The 22445-nt window shown below is 38.2% G+C and overlaps 1 protein-coding gene across 1 annotated transcript in view; it reads left to right on the top strand.

Moving 5' to 3' along the window:
* Nucleotides 1-14349, top strand: part of LOC141637288 (uncharacterized) — a 38063-nt gene extending 23714 nt beyond the window's left edge. Inside the window, exon 4 of the mRNA XM_074446846.1 lies at nt 14327-14349. Within this exon, the coding sequence (XP_074302947.1) occupies nt 14327-14349 (23 nt within the window). The remainder of the gene's footprint in view (nt 1-14326) is intronic.
* The last annotated feature ends 8096 nt before the right edge of the window (nt 14350-22445 follow it).

Raw genomic sequence — 22445 nt, 5'->3', positions numbered from 1 at the left:
TGTTTTTTTTTTGCCGTTTTTCTTTTAAGTTTGATGATATTTTTCCATTTTATTTTTTATATTATTGTTTTTAATCAGTTAAAATTATCATATGAAGAATTGGTAGTTTTTGATTTAATGCAGATTAAGTTCAAATTAAATGGAATCGTCATGTTTATGATAAAAAGAATGTTTTTGCTATATAGTTTTTGGCATATAAATTAATCATGTTTATTATTTCATATGCTAATCATGTACTAATAGCAAAGGTAAACAATTTTGTCATCAAATCTTGTTTTAAGGGCATATTGCCGCAAAAGAAAGAAAAAAGGGGCAATTAGGGTTCTTGTTTTTTTTAGCCATAATTTTTTTTTGGGTTCTGCTACTGTTCACGGCAGAATTTTTTTTTAAAAAAAAAAAAAAAATTTTGGAAGTTTTTCTTTTTGTTTTCCTAATTGCCGAAAGAAAAAAAATATTTGGAAAGTTTTTTTTTCTTTTTGTTTTTTTTTTTATTTGGCCAATTAGTTATTGTGAATCGGTTCACAATTAAAAGATACCGAGTTATTTTAAAGCAGTTTAGAATTTTGACGGATAGAATTCATATTACAAGTTTAATATGGATTAAGAATGAAATTAATGTGATTAATTGCGGAATTGTCACTTAATTTAATTTAAATAGGTGGTTTGGATAAATTAATCAACATAATTAAGGAATTGTGTCATGTATGTTTAATTTATTTTTAGTTGATGCTTTTAATTTTGTTGAATGAATCGAATGAATGATTTTTATTTACGTATTTAATTTTTGCAATCGGTTGTAATTTGTATTACTTAGTGTGGCCTTAGTCAAATTATGTTTTCGTAATGAAGGAAACATGATTTTTTATGTAATTATGAGATCTCGAATCTCCTTTATTTTAGTTTTGGGTTTTGAAATTAGAATGTAATAAATAGGTCAATTATGTAATTTTATTTATTGTAATTTCAAAGAAGACTAAAGATGAAGATTCAAGCTCACTCCCGCTACATGGATTTAGATGGAACATCAAGACAAGCTTGTCGGGTCCAAGGATGGATTCCAAACTTGTATTTATTGTTCATTTTGATAGGATAGGCCACACTAGGACTTTTACTGTTTTTTACCTTTTTTATTATTATTGCTTTTCATTCACATGTTAGTAATTGCATCATATTCCGCTTAAAACCAAACCACCTACTTCTAAAATGCATGAAAATTGACTCATATAGGTTGTATGTTAGTTTTCATGGACATGCAGATGTCACAGTCTATAAGCCATCACCTTAGTTTATTCATTCTCGCATGCTAGATAATAGTTCACTTAAAATGAATTAAAATAAAGATGATGGGGTCTCCCTCTAAAACGGAAATTGAGATTAGTCTTTATAAGGGCAAACATCTATGAATCCCTTCTTCGTCGGTAGGCCTAATATGACCCCTTCTACGTTGGGTAAGTAGTTGTGTTGACTTAGTTTATCTCAACATCATATTCCGAAGAGTTTCTCGTGATTATGATGGACTAAAGATAGAATTTACAGAAATTTATCGACCAAGAATTCTAACGGTAGAATTAGCTAAAAGGTTAGCTTATTAATTTGCAGAGAATTGTGTCTTGGGGTCATTTATATAATTCTTGAGGGAGGTCAATTGTATAAATGTTTTGAGTCTTCGCATTATGACATTAGTTCATTAGACTTAAAATCAAAACAATGCACATACTTATTATTTTATTCTTCTTTCGCAGTGTAGAACACGTTTATTATCGATAATACTGTTACAACAAATGGCTGGAAATAACGCAATCCCAATGCCTAGTGCCACACTAGATCGTTCGTCCTGGCTAAAAATGTTTATGGACCAAATGAATCAGTCCACTCGACTGAAGAATGATGAGTCCAATTTTGCGGACTGGGAGGCGGCACTACGGAATGCTGCCACTGTTGATGGTAAGCCCAGGTATTTAACTGAGCCATTACCGGTCAACCCAGGCCCCGATGCAGGAGCCAACGAGTCACTCGCTTATAGTGATTTCGTTATGGAAGCGGGTGCGATAAAGAACATACTCATCTTTGCAATGGAAACCAATTTGCAGAGACGCTTCATTGCCCAAGGTGCAAACAAGATTTTCACCACGCTCACTAACGAGTTCTCAAAGGCACCGAGAATCGTTACATATGAGCATACCTGTCGATTCTTTGATGCGAAACTCCAGAAGGGCCAACCGGTTAGCCCACACATTCTTCACATGATTGAGAATGTCGAGAAGCTGGAGGCACTGAATTGTAAAATCAGTGAGAGCATTGTCATTGACCGAATGCTTCATTCTCTTCATGATGGTTTTGCCCTTTTCAGGGCGAACTACTACATGAATGACTTGAAAAAGAGTCCTCATGAGCTACACTCCCTTCTTGTACATACCGAGAAGGATATGAAATTGAGTGGGAGCGTGAAGCAGGATGTTCTCACGATTTACAAAGGTAAAGGTAAGGGCAAGGCTCATAGCGACCTAGCTGTAGGTAAGCCAAAGTTTAAGAAGCCAGGAAACGGTAAGAGTGCACCTGGTGAGACTAGTGGCTCACACGGCAAGGCAAAGAGCAAGGGCGGTGACATTGAGTGCCACCATTGTCACAAGACTGGACATTGGAGGAGGAACTGTCCCGTGTACCGTGAGGACATCAAAGCAGGCCGCGTCATTCCTATTGGTATGTCATCTTATATTCACATGATTGAGATTAACCATGCAAGTTTCGGAACTTGGGTACTAGATACTGGTTGTGGTTCTTATCTGTGTAATCATTTGCAGGGTCTAAAGAACATCATACCTCTCGAAAAAGGTGATGTGGACCTGCGAGTCGGGAATGGAGCACGAGTTGCTGCTGTCTCGAAGGGAACATACATAATCCAACTCCCTAGTGGTTTTGAGTTATTTTTATATAACTGTTACTATGTACCCAGTTTGTCTAAGAACATTATTTCAGTTTCCGTACTTGCTAAAGACGGTTTTGCATTTTCAATAAAGGATAATAGCTGTATTTTCTCTTTCAATGAAATGATTTATGGCAAAGCAGTTTCCATGAATGGAATTTACATCTTAGACCAAACCACAGAAGTATTACATGTGAATAATAAGAAAATAAAGGTTGGTGACAAAGATCAAACCTATCTATGACATTGTCGAATGGGACACATAAATGAGAAACGCGTGAAGAAACTCGTCGATAATGGGACTATTCCCGCATTCGATTTTTCTACATATGGCACGTGTGAATCATGTCTGATTGGCAAGATGACTCGAATTTCCTTCAAAGGTGTTGGAATGCGCGCTAGTGACCTATTAGGACTCATACATACTGATGTTTTTGGACCTATGTCAATTACTGCTAGAGATGGCTATAGATATTTTATCACTTTCACGGACAATTTGAGTAGATACGGTTATGTCTACTTAATGAAGCATAAAAGTGAATCCTTTGAGAAATTCAAGGAATACCAGAATAGGGTACAGAACTAACTGGGTAGAAAGGTTAAAGCACTCCGTTCAGATCGGGGTGGCGAATATCTTTCAAATGAGTTTGATAAACACCTGAAAGACTGTGGAATCGTTTTGCAGTTAACTCAACCTGGAACACCTCAATTGAATGGTGTGTCCGAACGGAGAAATCAAACTTTACTTGATATGGTTCGATCCATGATGAGTCACACGATAGTGCCTGATTCATAATGGGGTTATGCTCTTTTGTTAGCCGCTCTTATACTTAACCGAAGTCTTTCTAAAGCTGTCGACAAGACTCCATATGAAATGTGGAAGGGAATGGTCCCTAACTTGTCCTTTATTCGGGTTTGGGGCTGCGAGGCTTATGTCAAGTGGCGACACGAGGAAAAGCTCGGCCAGCGATCGGTCAAGACATACTTTATAGGTTATCCAAAAGGAACATTTGGTCATTACTTCTATTCGCCTACCGAACATCGAGTTTTTGTTGCGGCTAGTGCGACATTCTTAGAGAAAGAATTCCTCGAGAACAAGACGAGTAATAGAACCTTCGAGCAGTCGGAGATTCCAGAACCAACAACCGAGGAACAGATGGAGGAAGCTGTTCCTCCAACTGATGACACGGTTAATATTCCTGAGGAAACTAGGAGGTCGGGTAGAGACTCTCATCCTCCGGACAGATACATTGGTATGGTCGAGGAGAATGACGTTTTACTCCTAGAAAGTAATGAACCCGCAACCTATAAAGGTGCTATGGCCTGTTCCGACTCAAAGCTATGGCTCGAAGCAATCCAATCCGAGATGGACTCCATGCATGAGAATAACGTATGGGATCTAGTTGATTTACCTAATAAGGTAAAACCTCTACAGTGCAAATGGCTTTACAAAATAAAGCGTTCTATAGACGCGCAACCGGATATCTATAAGGCATGACTTGTGGCAAAAGGTTTCACTCAAGTTCACAGATTGGATTATGATGAGATTTTTGCACCTGTAGTCATGCTACGTTCCATTCGGATAATCTTAGCGATTGCCGCATTTCATGATTATGAAATTTGGCAAATGGATCTGAAAACCGCCTTCTTAAACGGTTATTTGGAGGAAGAGTTGTACATGGTGCAACCCGAAGGTTTCATAGATCTTGAGCATCCTAAGAAAGTATGCAAGCTTAAGCGTTCCATTTATGGACTTAAGTAAGCTTCTCGGAGTTGGAATCATCGTTTCGACCAGGTGATAAAAGAGTATGGTTTCACTCGATCGATCGAGGAACCATGCTTATATATCAAGTCGAGTGGGACCACGATTGTATTCTTGATATTGTATGTCGATGACATACTCTTGATTGGGAATGACTGTAACACCCCGGTTTATGAAGGAGCCTTAAACAAGACATTCCCTAATAAACCGGACTGTTACCATCTCGGTTTCCCGAGGTAGTGAATAACAAATTAAACTCCAAGGCAATTTATATAATTATTCTTAACTTAATTATTACAAAATCTCCTTAACGTCAAAATACAATGAACTAACATAAACAAAAGTGAAAGTCTTCTAAGTGATGATCTAGCTACTAAGTCTTCTGATCCAGTGTCTCACGCCTACCAAGCTCCCGTTCTATCTCTTAAACCTGTCAAGTCTGCTCGCCAATATTTGGGTCATCACAGGTGTTCACGAATACACAGGGTCAACCACGAGGTTGAGTAGGGAAAACAATTAAGCAACCAAAAACAAAATATGATATGCATGCTCCTCCGTCACCTCCATCTCCATCTCAACTCATATCTCATAACCAGTCTCATAACTCATAACCCGGACAACCCAGCCATACCGATCCCCGGTAGACTATATATATCGACCGTAGCCGATCCGCACCGTTGAGACACCAGGGCAAGTCCTGCAGAACCCGCCTGGGCCTTATCACAACATCATCATCACCACACCACATCACCACAACATCCTCCATCTTCAATGCACATGAATGCTCAACAGTAAACAATGCAATACAATATGTACATTAATGAATAAAATCATGCCAGTTACCAAATGTTGTGATAACACACTCAACACGAACCGTTCAGTCAACCATATCATAGCGTAATCAACAACCACGAATCAAATCACGTTCACAATTTGGTCATATAAAACACAAACAAGTCAACACAATTCAACAACACGAAAAGAAGTCAAGTGTATTTCCCTACCTCAAAGTACCAGTAAATCCAATTAAGCAGTTCAAGCAGTCCAGAAAATAAAGCAACGAATCTGATTATCGATCCTTCACAAATCCGTCACCTAAAACAATTATAATATATATTAATTAATAACTAGATTAACTAATATAAACTACCTAATTCAATATTCATTATACTTGAATCATCTATGACATGTAAACTACCCTAATATCCATAACTTCATTCTATCAATTAAATATGCCAAATACCGCTTGATCACCCATCGTCATTAGTACGTAAAGACCCATGACTAAAACCATTCCCAAACATTACTACTACATACCAATTCACTCGACAACACTAGCCATAGCCAAGGACTCGACCAACCTCACGCATAACACCATGTTCAACCGCAACTTAGGCCAAAAACCGACTCCCTCATGACCTCCAAGCATGACTACAACTTTCTCTCGCATAACTACAAACACCATGCACAACTCGACTAACAAGTAGCAACCCACACCCAAATATCTAACAGAGCACCATGACCTGCTCTGCCCATCTCACTTCCCGACTCTAAAAACGATATAAAATCATGCCAAGTTAACTCCCTTCGACAACCTAGCAAACATCCTTTTAAGTACCACTATCCCGACTCCGAATCGATCAGAAACGACTATAAAACAGGCCCAAACCAGGGCAGCTTATACGACGCGGCCACGACGGCAACAAACAGGTGTGAAAACACTATAATTATGTGACCCATCATCAAGCCAGCCCGCTACTTCATCCTCGTATAATCCCTTAGACTCATACACGACGCACGACCTCGACGAAACCCGATGGAACCGCATCAAACAGGGCAACACGACCAACCAAATAGACCTCGGGTTATCCTATCTTACCCGTTATGTTTAATGGGGATATATCTAGCAAATTCCAATGTAAAACGGTCTTATACCTTGCTATAACAAAAGAAATCATAGGACTTACTTTAACCAGTTTAGGGCATGATGACGATCGAAGGAATTGGGACGATGAAAAGGAGGTGATGATGGCTAGAATACGATAATGATGCAACGACGGACTCGCTTGCTGAGCAGCTCTCACGTGCCTCTCCGTCCTTATTCGATTACGGCTTTCGGCGTGTGTTTTTTTTTTATTAACAAATTAAAATAAGGGTTAGGATTTGGTTTAGTTTAGTTTATATACGAGTATGTGGGATCACAAGTTTAGGTTTCCTATATTATTATATTATATTACATTATTATATATATTATTAGTACTTGTATTCCTATTACTATTATTGTACTATAATTATCATATCATCTTCATTATTTCCTAGCTAGGCAGCTCTCATGAAATCGTCTCTGTTGACTAATTCAAAATTCACAATAGAAAACGATAATTCACCAACTAAATTACTACTACCATTTTTCCATTATTTAAAATACTATTTTAAAAATCTGAGGTATGACAGTCTTTCCCCCTTAAAAGGAACTTCGTCCTCGAAGTTCAACTAACATTCCTCACAAGAAGGGACTATTATGCCTAACACTCCTAACACATTCTATCACCCTTAAAGGGACTTCGTCCTCGAACTTCGAGACCTTCACATATTGACATGACCGCACAAATAAAATATTACCCAAGGTGAAATCAAGTTGACACGAAATTATGATTTGAAATTAAAGAAAAACACAAAATAACAATTCTCAAAAATAAACTTCGTCCCGAAGTTTAACTCATCTTCACTTATCCCAACTAACTACGACTAATAACTACCTGAGAACACAATGTATGACACTAAATAACCACCTGAGAACACCGTCATCTTCCATCTAAATTTCGATCTCAAACTCAATTAACTCAATAACCATGGTCGCACTGGACCGTAAACATAACTCCCGTAAACATAACCCGGCCCATAGGCCCCATAACTCATAACCCAATACCAGCAGTTTAGCTACACTCTCCTCTTGCACATCAATCAACTAACAGAAGTAGGAACAAAACATATAGAACTCATTTGCATAGGTACCCCACAACGAAACATCAACTTGATCAAAACTACAATCTAAAAACAAGTGCAATATAAACATTAAGATTTTACAATCCTACGCGACTAGAAACATGGTTACGTCCTCGTAACCTCTTTTCAACTTTCATATCCCTATGTACAAAATCACTGTCAACAACATGTAATAGAAAAAAAAAAAAAAAAAAAAAAAAAACACATGATAAAAGATTGTGCAGTAACATTAACGTCGAAAACAAGGTTTTATTATGGAATTAACTGATTGTCAACAAGTAACACTTATTACTTAGTTCATGCTTGACTTAAAATACAACATCAAACTAGAAAACAACAAGAAGGAGCCAAAAGTCCACACGGTTTCACAACAAACCGATCATGGTGTCACTAACCCTAACCTACAGTCCTAGGTCGCGCTTACTCTGGTTCTGGTGCCTTCTATGTCATTCCTTTCTTGGTTCACCTCTTCCCCAAGGTCTGGCATGGGTGGTTCAGTCGTACTTTCGGCATCAGGTACATTGGCGTAAAATTCATATCTCAGGTCGCCTGATATAAAGTCAAAGGTATGATCGGGCGGGTATCTGGCCCCGCCGCAGTAATTGGGGTCACGGCATAACCTCATGCAATGGGTGGACAACTCTCTCATGTAGAAGTGTTTGCTGTCCTTTAGTATGCCAGAGTCAGGGATAGTATCGATAAGGGTATACGCTCTTAACTGAGTATTAGTTAAGTACTGAGGGTGCCCATTGCGGCCATACTTGTCCATGGCAGCACAAAGCTTCTCACAATGCTCATTAAAGTCAGCATCAAGTGACATGTAACAGTCTCGCGGTTCGATTAAACGTAACTATAACGACTATCATTTAAACGTACGCATGACAAGTAAATCATCAAAGGGTTATCTCCTTATAATTCATCGATTCGAGAGTAGATTTCAAATATCGTAACCATATCGTAACTATATCAACTATATTTCAAATATCGTGACGATTGCAACAATCACCTTAGCATTTCCTGACAATACAACTATGAACATATCCAATAAGGAACAATAACACTATTTATTATCACATCATAAGTTTAGGTTCGACTGAAATAAATTAATGCCATGAAAGTAATAAGTATAACTATAAACACACAGACTCACATAAAGACATGAGAACTCAGATGACATCCTACATGTGTGAGCATTTAGACATACTCATTACTACCATCCATTTGTAAACATTTAGACATAATTACTATAAATATTCATGCGAGTATATTAGAACAATCAAGTTAACATTTAACGCCACCAACTTTACCCAGATATGACAATATAGTTTTATATTTATATATATCCGACCACTATATAATTATGATGAACACACCAGAGATATTATAACATGCCAGACATATATAAAATGCACAAACAACTGGACTCATATAAAATATTTCACCCTCGATTAAGAATCAAATTAAGCTATTCAATTTCACTCGTACTATCATGCCAACAATGTTATCAACTAAACTTTAATTTTGTCACTTGTTAAGATACATAACTACTGGACATGCGTGCTACTGTCATCATATAAACCATTATAAGGTAACATTAATAAGGTTCATGAAATAACCAAACAATTATATGAAAGCTCAACATAGAACGCACATTTTACAAGTCACAATTCACGTTGTCACTTTCAAAATCACGAATGAATAACCGTTCAACGAAAACTTGAGTTATATTACCTTTTATAACATACAGAGAGTTAATAATTCGTGAGGAAAAGAATGAGGTTCAAAGCTCAAGAATTCAATTTCTAAAGGATTTTGTAACTCAGTTGGTCCAACCAAGTATGTGACAGCAATTGGTCCGAAACTTGGGTCAGTTTGAAAAACTTACCATTTAATATAGGGACATTAAGAATTTTCGTAGCTTATCAATTTGAAAACATATGCGAATCTTCTGATCGATGGAGTTGGAATTATGCAAAAATTATTAATACAATTTAAATGAGGATTTTTACAAAATCGTTGGTCAAAACATCACTGCACAGGAATTCCCTGACCACAGCCCAATAAAATATTTATTACTCCTAACCCGTATAGCATATCAGTATGAAACCACGTCAAATGAACACTAACTCACGAGGCTATCTCTCATAAAATTTTCATCCATAGGTAATAAACAGCAAAGAATTGGCAGTAAGGGCAATTAAAGAGTCAAATCAAATAAAACGAGTTTTAGCACGAGGTCATTCATTTACTATGTTCCAATTCTTACAACCATACTATCGGTACTAACCCATCCTAACTTAAATCTCACACTATGTACTTCGTAAAATCTACCCCTTAGAACCCCTTCGCATCTCGATCTATTCCTTACATCGAAATCACGATTGCTATGACTATAAACATGCAATTCAATAGTGGTTTCTAATTACTATCACAATACTATACTAGCATGGCTTCGGGATCACATAACCGCATATTACTAGACATAGTAGTACTATCAACACATCATTCAACATCTATCCAGATAGTTATCATCAATTCGCAATTATTTTCACGCTCACGATTACCTCAATCCAACACTACATTGATTATCAACCTGAACTCGAAAATTTATTTCTCATCTCCACAACATCATATGATCACGTCATCATTCATACAAAATACTTACCGTAACGTTGTCCTACAGAATGGTCAGAATATATGGGTCTCAAGGTATACACCTACTCGATTATATCCACGGTTTCCTTCTAACTACCCCATTCACTCAATTTATCTCGGGTTACCTGGTTCAAAACTGAGAGGGCAAAAGAGTACGTATTAAGGGCGACTTCTTAACCGCACTGTGAGCTCCTAGCAGTTTATTCCCAGGGGTTCATTTTATTTAGACACATCCTACGTTCATTGGGTTCATTGGTTTAGGCCTGAGGATTGTTCGCTCTGATACCACTTTGTAACACCCCGGTTTATGAAGGAGCCTTAAACAAGACATTCCCTAATAAACCGGACTGTTACCATCTCGGTTTCCCGAGGTAGTGAATAACAAATTAAACTCCAAGGCAATTTATATAATTATTCTTAACTTAATTATTACAAAATCTCCTTAACGTCAAAATACAAAGAACTAACATAAACAAAAGTGAAAGTCTTCTAAGTGATGATCTAGCTACTAAGTCTTCTGATCCAGTGTCTCACGCCTACCAAGCTCCCGTTCTATCTCTTAAACCTGTCAAGTCTGCTCGCCAATATTTGGGTCATCACAGGTGTTCACGAATACACAGGGTCAACCACGAGGTTGAGTAGGGAAAACAATTAAGCAACCAAAAACAAAATATGATATGCATGCTCCTCCGTCACCTCCATCTCCATCTCAACTCATATCTCATAACCAGTCTCATAACTCATAACCCGGACAACCCAGCCATACCGATCCCCGGTAGACTATATATATATCGACCGTAGCCGATCTGCCAGCTCGCAGCTGAGGACACCAGGGCAAGTCCTGCAGAACCCGCCTGGGCCTTATCACAACATCATCATCACCACACCACATCACCACAACATCCTCCATCTCCAATGCACATGAATGCTCAACAGTAAACAATGCAATACAATATGTACATTAATGAATAAAATCATGCCAGTTACCAAATGTTGTGATAACACACTCAACACGAACCGTTCAGTCAACCATATCATAGCGTAATCAACAACCACGAATCAAATCACGTTCACAATTTGGTCATATGAAACACAAACAAGTCAACACAATTCAACAACACGAAAAGAAGTCAAGTGTATTTCCCTACCTCAAAGTACCAGCAAATCCAATTAAGCAGTTCAAGCAGTCCAGAAATAAAGCAACGAATCTGATTATCGATCCTTCACAAATCCGTCACCTAAAACAATTATAATATATATTAATTAATAACTAGATTAACTAATCTAAACTACCTAATTCAATATTCATTATACTTGAATCATCTATGACATGTAAACTACCCTAATATCCATAACTTCATTCTATCAATTAAATATGCCAAATACCACTTGATCACCCATCGTCATTAGTACGTAAAGACCCATGACTAAAACCATTCCCAAACATTACTACTACATACCAATTCACTCGACAACACTAGCCATAGCCAAGGACTCGACCAACCTCACGCATAACACCATGTTCAACCGCAACTTAGGCCAAAAACCGACTCCCTCATGACCTCCAAGCATGACTACAACTTTCTCTCGCATAACTACAAACACCATGCACAACTCGACTAACAAGTAGCAACCCACACCCAAATATCTAACAGAGCACCATGACCTGCTCTGCCCATCTCACTTCCCGACTCTAAAAACGATATAAAATCATGCCAAGTTAACTCCCTTCGACAACCTAGCAAACATCCTTTTAAGTACCACTATCCCGACTCCGAATCGATCAGAAACGACTATAAAACAGGCCCAAACCAGGGCAGCTTATACGACGCGGCCACGACGGCAACAAACAGGTGTGAAAACACTATAATTATGTGACCCATCATCAAGCCAGCCCGCTACTTCATCCTCGTATAATTCCTTAGACTCATACACGACGCACGACCTCGACGAAACCCGATGGAACCGCATCAAACAGGGCAACACGACCAACCAAATAGACCTCGGGTTATCCTATCTTACCCGTTATGTTTAATGGGGATATATCTAGCAAATTCCAATGTAAAACGGTCTTATACCTTGCTATAACAAAAGAAATCATATGACTTACGTTAACCAGTTTAGGGCATGATGACGATCGAAGGAATTGGGACGATGAAAAGGAGGTGATGATGGCTAGAATACGATGATGATGCAACGACGGACTCGCTTGCTGAGCAGCTCTCACGTGCCTCTCCGTCCTTATTCGATTACGGCTTTCGGCGTGTGTTTTTTTTTTATTAACAAATTAAAATAAGGGTTAGGATTTGGTTTAGTTTAGTTTATATACGAGTATGTGGGATCACAAGTTTAGGTTTCCTATATTATTATATTATATTACATTATTATATATATTATTAGTACTTGTATTCCTATTACTATTATTGTACTATAATTATCATATCATCTTCATTATTTCCTAGCTAGGCAGCTCTCATGAAATCGTCTCTGTTGACTAATTCAAAATTCACAATAGAAAACGATAATTCACCAACTAAATTACTACTACCATTTTTCCATTATTTAAAATACTATTTTAAAAATCTGAGGTATGACAATGACATTCCTCTCCTATCTTCGGTTAAAGGATGGTTGAAGAACCATTTCCAGATGAAAGATCTGGGTGAGACACAGCGCATTTTGGGAATCCGTATCTACCGAGATAGATCATAACGGATGTTATCACTTAGTCAGAAGTCTTATTTGGATAAGATTCTTGAGAAGTTCATCATGACCAACTCCAAGAAGGGGAACCTTCCAATGACGACGGGGATGCAGTTGAGCAAGTCTCAGTCACCCACGACGTCTGAAGGGGTTGAACGCATGAGTCGTATTTATTATGCATCTGCAATAGGATCGATCATGTATGCCATGATATGCACACGTCTAGACGTGGCATATGCATTGAGTATGACGAGTCGGTACCAAGGCAATCCAGGCGAAACACACTGGATAGCTGTTAAAAACATCTTCAAGTACCTACGGAGGACTAAGGATTGGGTATTGACTTATGGAGGAGATACTAAGCTATGCGCAATCGGTTACGCAGACGCTAGTTTCCAAACGGATCGAGATGATTCAAAATCTCAGTCCGGGTTCGTCTTCACTCGTAAAGGTGTTGCGCTCAACTGGAAGAGTTCCAGACAGAGTGTTGTAGCAGATTCTACTACTGAATCGTTGAATTATGATAAGCATGAAGGGCACGTTATTTCCATGGGAATTAAACATGTTCCTGAGTTGTAGTAGTTGATTATGGATTTGATACATTATCGTTTCATATACTATTTATAACTTCATCGTTTTAATATATAATATTTTGTTTTTCATGTGGATTGTATTGACAACATTGAACGCCACAAAGTGAACTGAATTACATTATATTTGTTTGGTCCATAATCGCCAATGTGAGCTGATAACTTCGGCTATTATATTGTGCAGTCGATTGATGGTGGGTTCAACGAGCCATAAGTCAAACGGTTGACTGATTGATCACAGATGCGAGATTATGACGATACCTCGTAGGACAACTTTTTTTTTTGTGACAACGTAATGGAGTCCTAAATTTTTAAAAACATTCGGTGCCAGGTTGTGAATAGGACATCCATTGTGTTCCTAGAGTCGATTCTTTTGACTATCGACTGTCTCTTGAGATTAAGGCAGTTTTTGGGTGACTTTGGTTTCTTTCTCACGGTCCAAGTGAATCGGAGGCTAAGTATATTTTTTCGGGTCATTTCATACGTGCTTACATCTGCAGGATTCGAGTTGAGGAAAATATCCAACCCTTATCAGGTATAGTTATTTCTCAGGGCCACTCGAGGAGTTGTAACTGAAATGCATGGCCATGCTCGAATGTTGATTCGTTTATCAGTTAAGTTACTCTCTAGTCGGGGAAACCACTCTTGATATTGATCGCTTGTAACATACGACCTTTGTGTATTCAGATTTGCAAGTTGTTTTACATTGAGTGGGAGAAATTTTATAGGATATGAGAATCGGTTATCGCACATACACTTGTGAGGACAAGTGGGAGTTTGTTGGAGCTTGTGTCCTCCACAAATTAGTGTGATAACATTTGTAAATCTCTTATAGGTTCACAAGGGTATACTTCGTATATTTAATCAGTTGATTAACGTTTACCTAATAACGGTTGGCTTGCTAGAAAGTGTGACGTTATTATCATACCGATGGCGGTGATCAACTGGTCCCTAAAGGTCACACCTATAGGATGTGTTTGAGAGATGTGGTTATAGAAATATGATCACATTGATGCCTAATATGACTAAACAGTTAGTCAATGTGTTGATGAGACAATTATTTAATGAAAATTAAATAATATTAGTTAAGACGAATTAACTGTCAATTCGTAAATTAAATATAATAAGTTACATTTAATTAAATATATGTAATGTTAGCTTGGACGAATTAATCTGTTAATTCGTAATTAAATATAATCAGTTATATTTAATATCAACAAGATGAATGTGTCATAGTGGTAATAGTGAGGGTACACATACCAAGAGGTCATGGGTTCGATCTTCACTAGATGACAACTCAACACACTCTATATATTTTTGGAAAGACCAAAAATAAGGAGAATAATACTCCTTATTTCGGTCAGTTTGGCCGAAATTAGGAAAGATTTTTCTTTCGTAATTGACTCCAAAATTTCGGTCAGTATAAGAAAGAAAGGGAGATGTTTATTCTACCCTAATTCTTTTTCTTGACCTAGCCTCTCTCTCTCATCAGAAAAAACACAAAACAACTAAAAATTTACAGAAAATTTTAGATCGATTCTAGCACAATCAATAGGGCATATCTCATATCGTCTTGGGTGCAACTGATAGGCGAATATCAATTTTGATATTGTTCTTAGGCCAATTTTGCTAGGACGGAAGGTTAATTCTGAATCCTTTATACTTTGTTTATATATTTTGTTTATGACCTTTGATCAACATTGTTAAATTCGTTATAATTCTTCTAAATTAAGGGAAGTGACAGATTATTTCACACAGGCTAAGCTAAATAAAGCTAACGTCACCATGCTCTTGCATTTTGACAATTTGTCATCCTCATATCATCAAATAAATTGAATTACACTTTAGGAGTAAGTAAAAAGCCCATGCTTATTTTCTAGTTCACTACAAGCTCTTGCTTAGAACACTTATTCTTTTACATTTACTTGAACTACGCGCAAGGGTTTGATTTCATTTTTTTAAATGAATTCGTAGGCAATCCTTCACAGGATACAACCCATTATTTTAAATGTAAATAGAAGGATATTTGCATATGCATTTAGAATTCGACAAGAATAATAATAGAAAATCCCAATGGTTTCATAACCAATCAACCTCTTTTATTTCATTTCTTTTAATAATAATACGCTACATAATAGAAATAAAGTTAAAAAAAAAATAGGCTAGGATTCTAAAAACTCCACCTTCTTATTTCAAACAATAATAATAATAATAAATAATAATAAAGACTCAGGCTATTCTTCCATTTTTCCTTTGCCTTTGTCATTTTTATCATATTTATTTTCTCGACCTCGAGCCGGACGCTCTTGTGCCACTTCAGACCTAATCACCAACGGTCTCTCTCGTGGTCTTGTCTTGCCATTCTTGTCAACCACCTTTTCCACGGCAGGAGTGATGTGGGTGATGTCGTCACTCATCCAATCAAACACATTTATAATTCTCAACAAACAACTAGTTAGTGGTTAAGTCGAGGTCGATCCATGGGACGGTGGTTACTCAATTCATTCAATCTAATTATGGTTGTGCTTGGGGTTGTCACAATTATAATGGGATGATGATTCTAATCTAATAAAAGCAATAAACAAGCAACAAAAGGAAATATGTAAACAATTGATTAAAAATGCTAGGATATCATGGGTTCATAAGGGATTCATGGGAATTGATCATACAAACATGTTCTTAAATTATAAGCAAGCAATTATTGTTGTGATGGATTGAGTTGGGTTATATCTTACAATCCTATGAAAGTTTGGGTCCCGGAGCCGAATCGATTAGATTGTACAACACCTACAAGTCGACTTAGTCTTCCCTACTCAACAACATGCATGGTCTAATGAGACTCGAGTTGGTTTATGTCTTACAAGTCTCATTGAAAAGATAGGTGATGGGTAAAACATGCAAGGATTCATAGGCTCGCATTTCATCAAACATAACATGTGCATGAGTTGAGATCATAACAATCAAGCAAATAAACCATGAAAGCATATTAATTTAAGCATGAATCATTCCCCATGTTGGTTTCCCCTAATTACCCATTAATCCTAGCTAAGTAACTACTCACTCATGATCAAGTTTAATATGTTAATAAGGTTGTCAATCATACTAACAAAGCCAAACATGATGAACAAGTAAGAAAGATTAACAATAATTAAAACAAGGATTAAGAGAATTATACCTATGGAGATTCCAAAATAATAATGCAAATAATAATAGAAGAACTTGATGATTGATGGAAGGTTGTCAATCTCCCAATAAACCCAATAATCTTCTAATTACCCAATAATGAACTTGAATTATAATTAAGGAGAGATTAATGTGAGATTTGTGGAAAGATTAAGGAGTAATCTATTCTAATCTACTCCTAATCTAATTTAAGGAAGGATTTGTTCTAGCTAAGAGAGATCTCTTCTAATCTCCCTCCAATGATCCTCTCTTTGATTATTATAAATGGGGTATTTATAGTAGGGATTCATTAGGTTAACTAAGGCTAAATTAGTAATTACACTTTTGAGTTTAGAGCAGGGAAACGCTAGTCTTTTTAGAAGTATGTGCATCTTTCACGGAGGAAGAAGAAACGAAATTTGCTGTAAGGGAATCCGGGCGTACGAGGAAGAAGACTGGCGGATTGTTGAGGTGGAGCACGGGCGTCTTCGTGGGTATCCGCTCGAATTCTTTGGAGGAATCCGGGCGTCTTTGTTGCTGGGACGCACGGGTTGTCACTGTGGGACGGGCGTCTTGTGGGTAAGCCGCTCGGATTCTGTGGCAGCATCCCATTTCTTCACTTAATTTTTATTCTTGCGGGATTGGTCTTTAGTTCTTGCTTCCTCTTCATACTAGTCCATCAAATATCGTCAAATAGCTTCCGAATATGCACAAAAGACGGGAATTTCCGCCTTATTATCTTCTTTCCTACAAAACATATGAAATGCGATAGAAAAGCAAATAGGAAGATTATGACGGATAAAATGACCATAGAATGTTATAATAGTATGCAAAATAGGCTCAATTAGGGGCTAAATGTGCTCAAATATGAATCACATCAAATATCCCCAAACCGAACCTTTACTCGTCCCGAGTAAAGAGGTGACAAAAACTAGACCTTTATTTAAACTAACCTACTAATATAACCGATATGAGACAATTAGCGGGTCTCACTCCGCCCCTTCCACTCACAAGAAGACAACCATAAGGTAGGACGACTTCTTGCAAGGCAAGGTGGGTCTTGCCAAAATGGCGACACATCCAATCATTAAAGCACACAAAACAAGTAATGGATGCATCTACAAAAGAATAGCCACTTTCCTCATCTAAGTGGCGGAAATTATCTACAAGGGAATCAATTCAAGGGTACACACTCTTTCATAGATGCAATTTCTTCAAACTACTAAGCCTAGAAGGATACCAATAAATCACCTCCAAGTTGTGTCAAGCTAGGGTACCTTTGTCCTCAATCGTTAAATGCTTTTGTCAAGAATAGACTCCCTATGGTGTTAGAAACACTGGAGGATCGCGGAATTCCCCCTCTTGCCTAGACAAGAAGAAGGGTCGTCCCCTCTCTACCATGCACAAAAATGGATACAGTGGATAAAGAGATCGATAGATATTTGAGTTTCACTTTGGGAGTTTACTTTTGTTTTTGTTTTTCCCCCCAATTTCTTGTGGCATATAACATTTGAGAACACTTCCTTGCCATTTCTTTTTTGATTTTTGGCATTTCAATACTTGACAACTTTTCAACTTTTTGCATTTTATTTTTGAACATTTTCAAAGTCACCCCATATGTAGTGAGGGTGCCTTAAATTTGAAGCATAGGAGTCTATTTTTGCTCCTCTTTTCATTTGATGCATTTTTGCAAACTTTATTTCACTTTTCATTTCATTGAACTCAAATTGATTTGTTTTTGTGCCCATTCCCTTTGATGACAAAAATGTGGTAGAACATGGATGATGGATGGATGCATGGTTTCAAGGGTCACCTTGGAATAAACGGTAGCCAAGGAGTTATCACACCACAAGGTACTCTTGACTAGGCCTTAATCCATGGGTCAAAGGAAACTAGCATGACACATCCTAGGGTGTTTACAAGTATTCTAACAAGCAAAGTCTCAAGAACAAAAAGCATCTACTAGGGCCTATACACACTTGTCAAGCTTCCCAAGTAGACGGTTTCGCAAAATTTTCTAACACATGCCATGATGCAACTAGCATATAAACATCCTAATGCATATGCTTCTACCAACTAATATGTCATATAAACTAAATGCAACTCCAAACAACACATAGATACACAAACCGCAACAACAAAATACACCACATCCTCCTTGGCATGTAAGCCCATCTGATACGTGCATTTTATATAGTCTTTTTAGCCTATTTTATGCACGCATCTCTATGCTTTTACCGTGGTTTTATGCTACGAAATGCCCCGAATATGCTACTTTGGGTTATTTTGTCTTATTTGCAGGAATGAACCCGAAAGGAGTGAAAACAAGCCTAAAACATGTCCTTACGCATGCATTTAGGAGATGAGTTGAATTTGGAGCGGTAATGAAGCTATTTTGAGATGCGCATTGGAGTAAGGAAGTTAGGCGAGCCAAGAGAGTGCTTCAATTTGCTAGTTCCTGCTTGTAAGAGCCATATCTCGAGTTCTACAACAGATATTCAGGTGATTCCAATTGGAGATGAAATTTTGTCCTTTTAGCTTTCCAATGCCACCGGAATCACCCTGTTTGACCAAGTAACGAAGAAATGCCAGCCGTTTGAAGTTCAGTGCGCGAAGCAAGAATTACGCGCTGAGAAGTGCTCGATCGAGAACTATTTCTATTCGATCGAGAGCCCATTTGCTCGATCGAGAGCCACTTCTTCTCGATCGAGTGGTTTTAGGATGAATAAGTACTCGATCGACTATTTTTCCTTTCGATCGACCAGTTCCTTTTATGCCTTTGCTCGATCGAGTGATTTAGTTACTCGATCGAGTGGATTTTGGTCTTGACGGGGCCGGGCTTTTTAGTTATTTTCCGTCATTAGGTTTAATTATACTCCTATTTTCTTATAAATAGGAGTTAGGATGTCATTTGTAATCATCCAAGGATCACGTTGCTCTTCCCCTTTTCTCTATACACATCGTTACTTTTATTCCTGTTCATTTCCTGGATCTCTTGAATTCGAAAGAATTCTTTCTTCCTTTCTCTCTTTTTATTTAATGGTTATTATTCCCTCTCCCTCTTTATTTATTGCTCTTATTAATTCTATGTCTAGCTAATTCCCGTAGTATGTTAGGATTAGGGAAGCCGTGGTAGCAATGCTTTAATTGTATTAAATAGATTAGTCCTGCGATAAGAATTGTATTAGGCAATTTAATTGTTATCCGGTCGAATGAATGCATGCAGGAGACCATAAATCTAGTTAACCCCGACCTAGATCGAAAGATTGGAAGGGAAGGCTTGCTTAATTACAATAGGGTATTGCAGTGAGGGCGAAAGTTAAGCTGTTTACGCTCTAGGGCGGTTTAAGGACCGAAAGGTGACGACCATAGCTCTTCTTATCAATAGTCTAATCGCCTTAGTATTCCCGATAGTATAGGATCTGATAGCTGCCACGGTGGACCGACTCTTAGCATACTACCCTTCTTCTATTGTTAATTTTTCTTATTCATTTCCCTCGCTTAGTCTCTAGTTAGTTAAATCAAATCAAACCCCATTTCGTGACACCCGACACCGAATTAAATAAATAGATAGCAACTTAGCCTCCCTGTGGAGATCGACCCTACTTACCGCTGACTTCTGTTAGTAGTAACTTAGGTATTTATTTTTGGTACAAAACGACAGTATCAAATTTTGGCGCCGTTGCCGGGGAGGCGACGCTTTTTATCTGTTTTATTTTGTTTGTCCTTTCGCCTCAAGGGAAGACTAAGTACCTTGAGGCTGTTCTTATCTTTTTCTTTAGTGCTGTTTTGATAGGCTTACAGGTTTATTAGACAGACTACTGAGGGAGATTATCGAAGGGAAGGCTTGAGTACCTTCGATCCCTCTTGCCAAGATGACATCTGTCTCCCGACTAATTGCTCAGTTTGAAGCCCAAGCTGAGAAACCTGCTAGTTGGGAAAGGAAGAAATCTTGGGGATGTGGTGCTGCTGAGCACAATGCAGCTGTAGTTGTGCCGCCACATCCACCCCATCAATGGCCACCGCAACAAGATCCTCGTGATATACAGAAAAAAGAAATCGCGGAGCTGAAATCCTTAATTCTAGAATATGATAGATATATGGATGCTCAAGTCGCTGAGCTGCAGTCTGAAATTGCTAGGTTAACAGCCGGGTTGAATGATCGGAAACCAGAAGAGGTGTACTTGAACAAGAGCGGTTTTTCCCATGAAGAACCCGCGTTGCCCGATGCTGAAAATGATTTCTATATTTCGGATGAAGAATTTCTATCGTATTTCCAGAATGCATGCAAGGATATCAGCGCTGTGCAGGAAGAAAGTCCTCGATCGAGTAATATTTCTTATCGATCGAGTGACATGCATGAGGGAAGTGCTCGATCGAGTGATTTTATTACTCGATCGAGTGAGATGCGGGAGGAAAGTGATCGATCGAGTGATTACTCTGCTCGATCGGCTGAGTTGGCCATTGGGAGCTTAAATTCGTCACTTGGGTTCATATTGGATGACGAGTTTGACGATGATGAAGGTTACGGTGAACCCCCTATTCACAAAGCAGAGTCGGATACACTTGAAGTCGCGATTTACGGGATGGATTCCACCGAGGAGGTTGATGAAGAAGCAACCGAGACATGAATTGCTCCTAGCACGGATGAGGTAATGCACTCCTTTGTCGGTGATTCCGTCGTTGAGAGCAACCAACCCGAGGTAGTGTTTATAATTTCATTATTGTTTGTTTTAACAGTATATTGCCTCGTTTAATTTGTGCTCCTTCTTTTAATGCTACACCCTCTCATATGTGGGCGCATAACTTAACAAATTTTCACCGTCCTTATCATTTCAAGTTTGCTAATCTGAACCGGGACCCTTATATATTGACAATTGCTCCCGCGCTCCTTTATTTTGTGGATAAATTTAGGAGCGCTCACAGGAAATTTGTTCGGCTTAAAAAGTTAAAAATTTTTATTTCCTATTTCTTGATTCCACTTTGGTGCTACTTATGCTGTTGTGTAGCACATGCGCAGCTATTTGATAGGTTGCTGCGCGCTTTGAGCTGTTTTGATTGCGATTAATTATAGAGGCTCGAAGAAAAAGAAGGTCGGGCTGGGACCTGACTGAAGCTAGCGCTACCCGGGAGGCAACCCGGAGATTTTATTTTGCATTTTATTTAATTTCAGTTGTAATAAATGGTTTTATACCATAGACTATCTCGGATGCTTGTTTTTGTCGATTGGGGCTGTTTTTCATTATGTTTTGCGGTACACACGATCGCTCGATCGAGTGGTTTTTCCACTCGATCGAGTACTTTTTCTGAGAAATCCTCTCGATCGAGCTACCATTCCTTTCGATCGAGTGCCTGCAGGAAGAAATCTACTCGATCGACCACTATTCCAGTCGATTGAGCAGTTTTTGGATGCCCATTTACTCGATCGACCACTGTTGGACGGATATCGAGTGTATTTGACTTGGATTAGCTTCCTGAGACGGTTTTCCGGGCTTTAGCAACCTCCCATTTCATGGTCGGTTTGGGGAGTTCCCCTTATTCGCGCATTTTGTGAGTTTTTCCGCTTTTACTTCTTTTTCTCTTTTAGTTTGCGTCTCCTTTCCATGTTTTGGTACAATGGGGGCATTGTACGGTTTGGTTTGGG

The sequence above is a fragment of the Silene latifolia genome, unplaced genomic scaffold, assembly GCF_048544455.1.
Source record: "Silene latifolia isolate original U9 population unplaced genomic scaffold, ASM4854445v1 chrun_scaffold_16, whole genome shotgun sequence".
Taxonomy (NCBI): Eukaryota; Viridiplantae; Streptophyta; class Magnoliopsida; order Caryophyllales; family Caryophyllaceae; genus Silene; species Silene latifolia.
The sequence above is the reverse complement of the archived record's forward strand: the minus strand, read 5'-3'. Positions and strand labels throughout refer to the sequence as shown.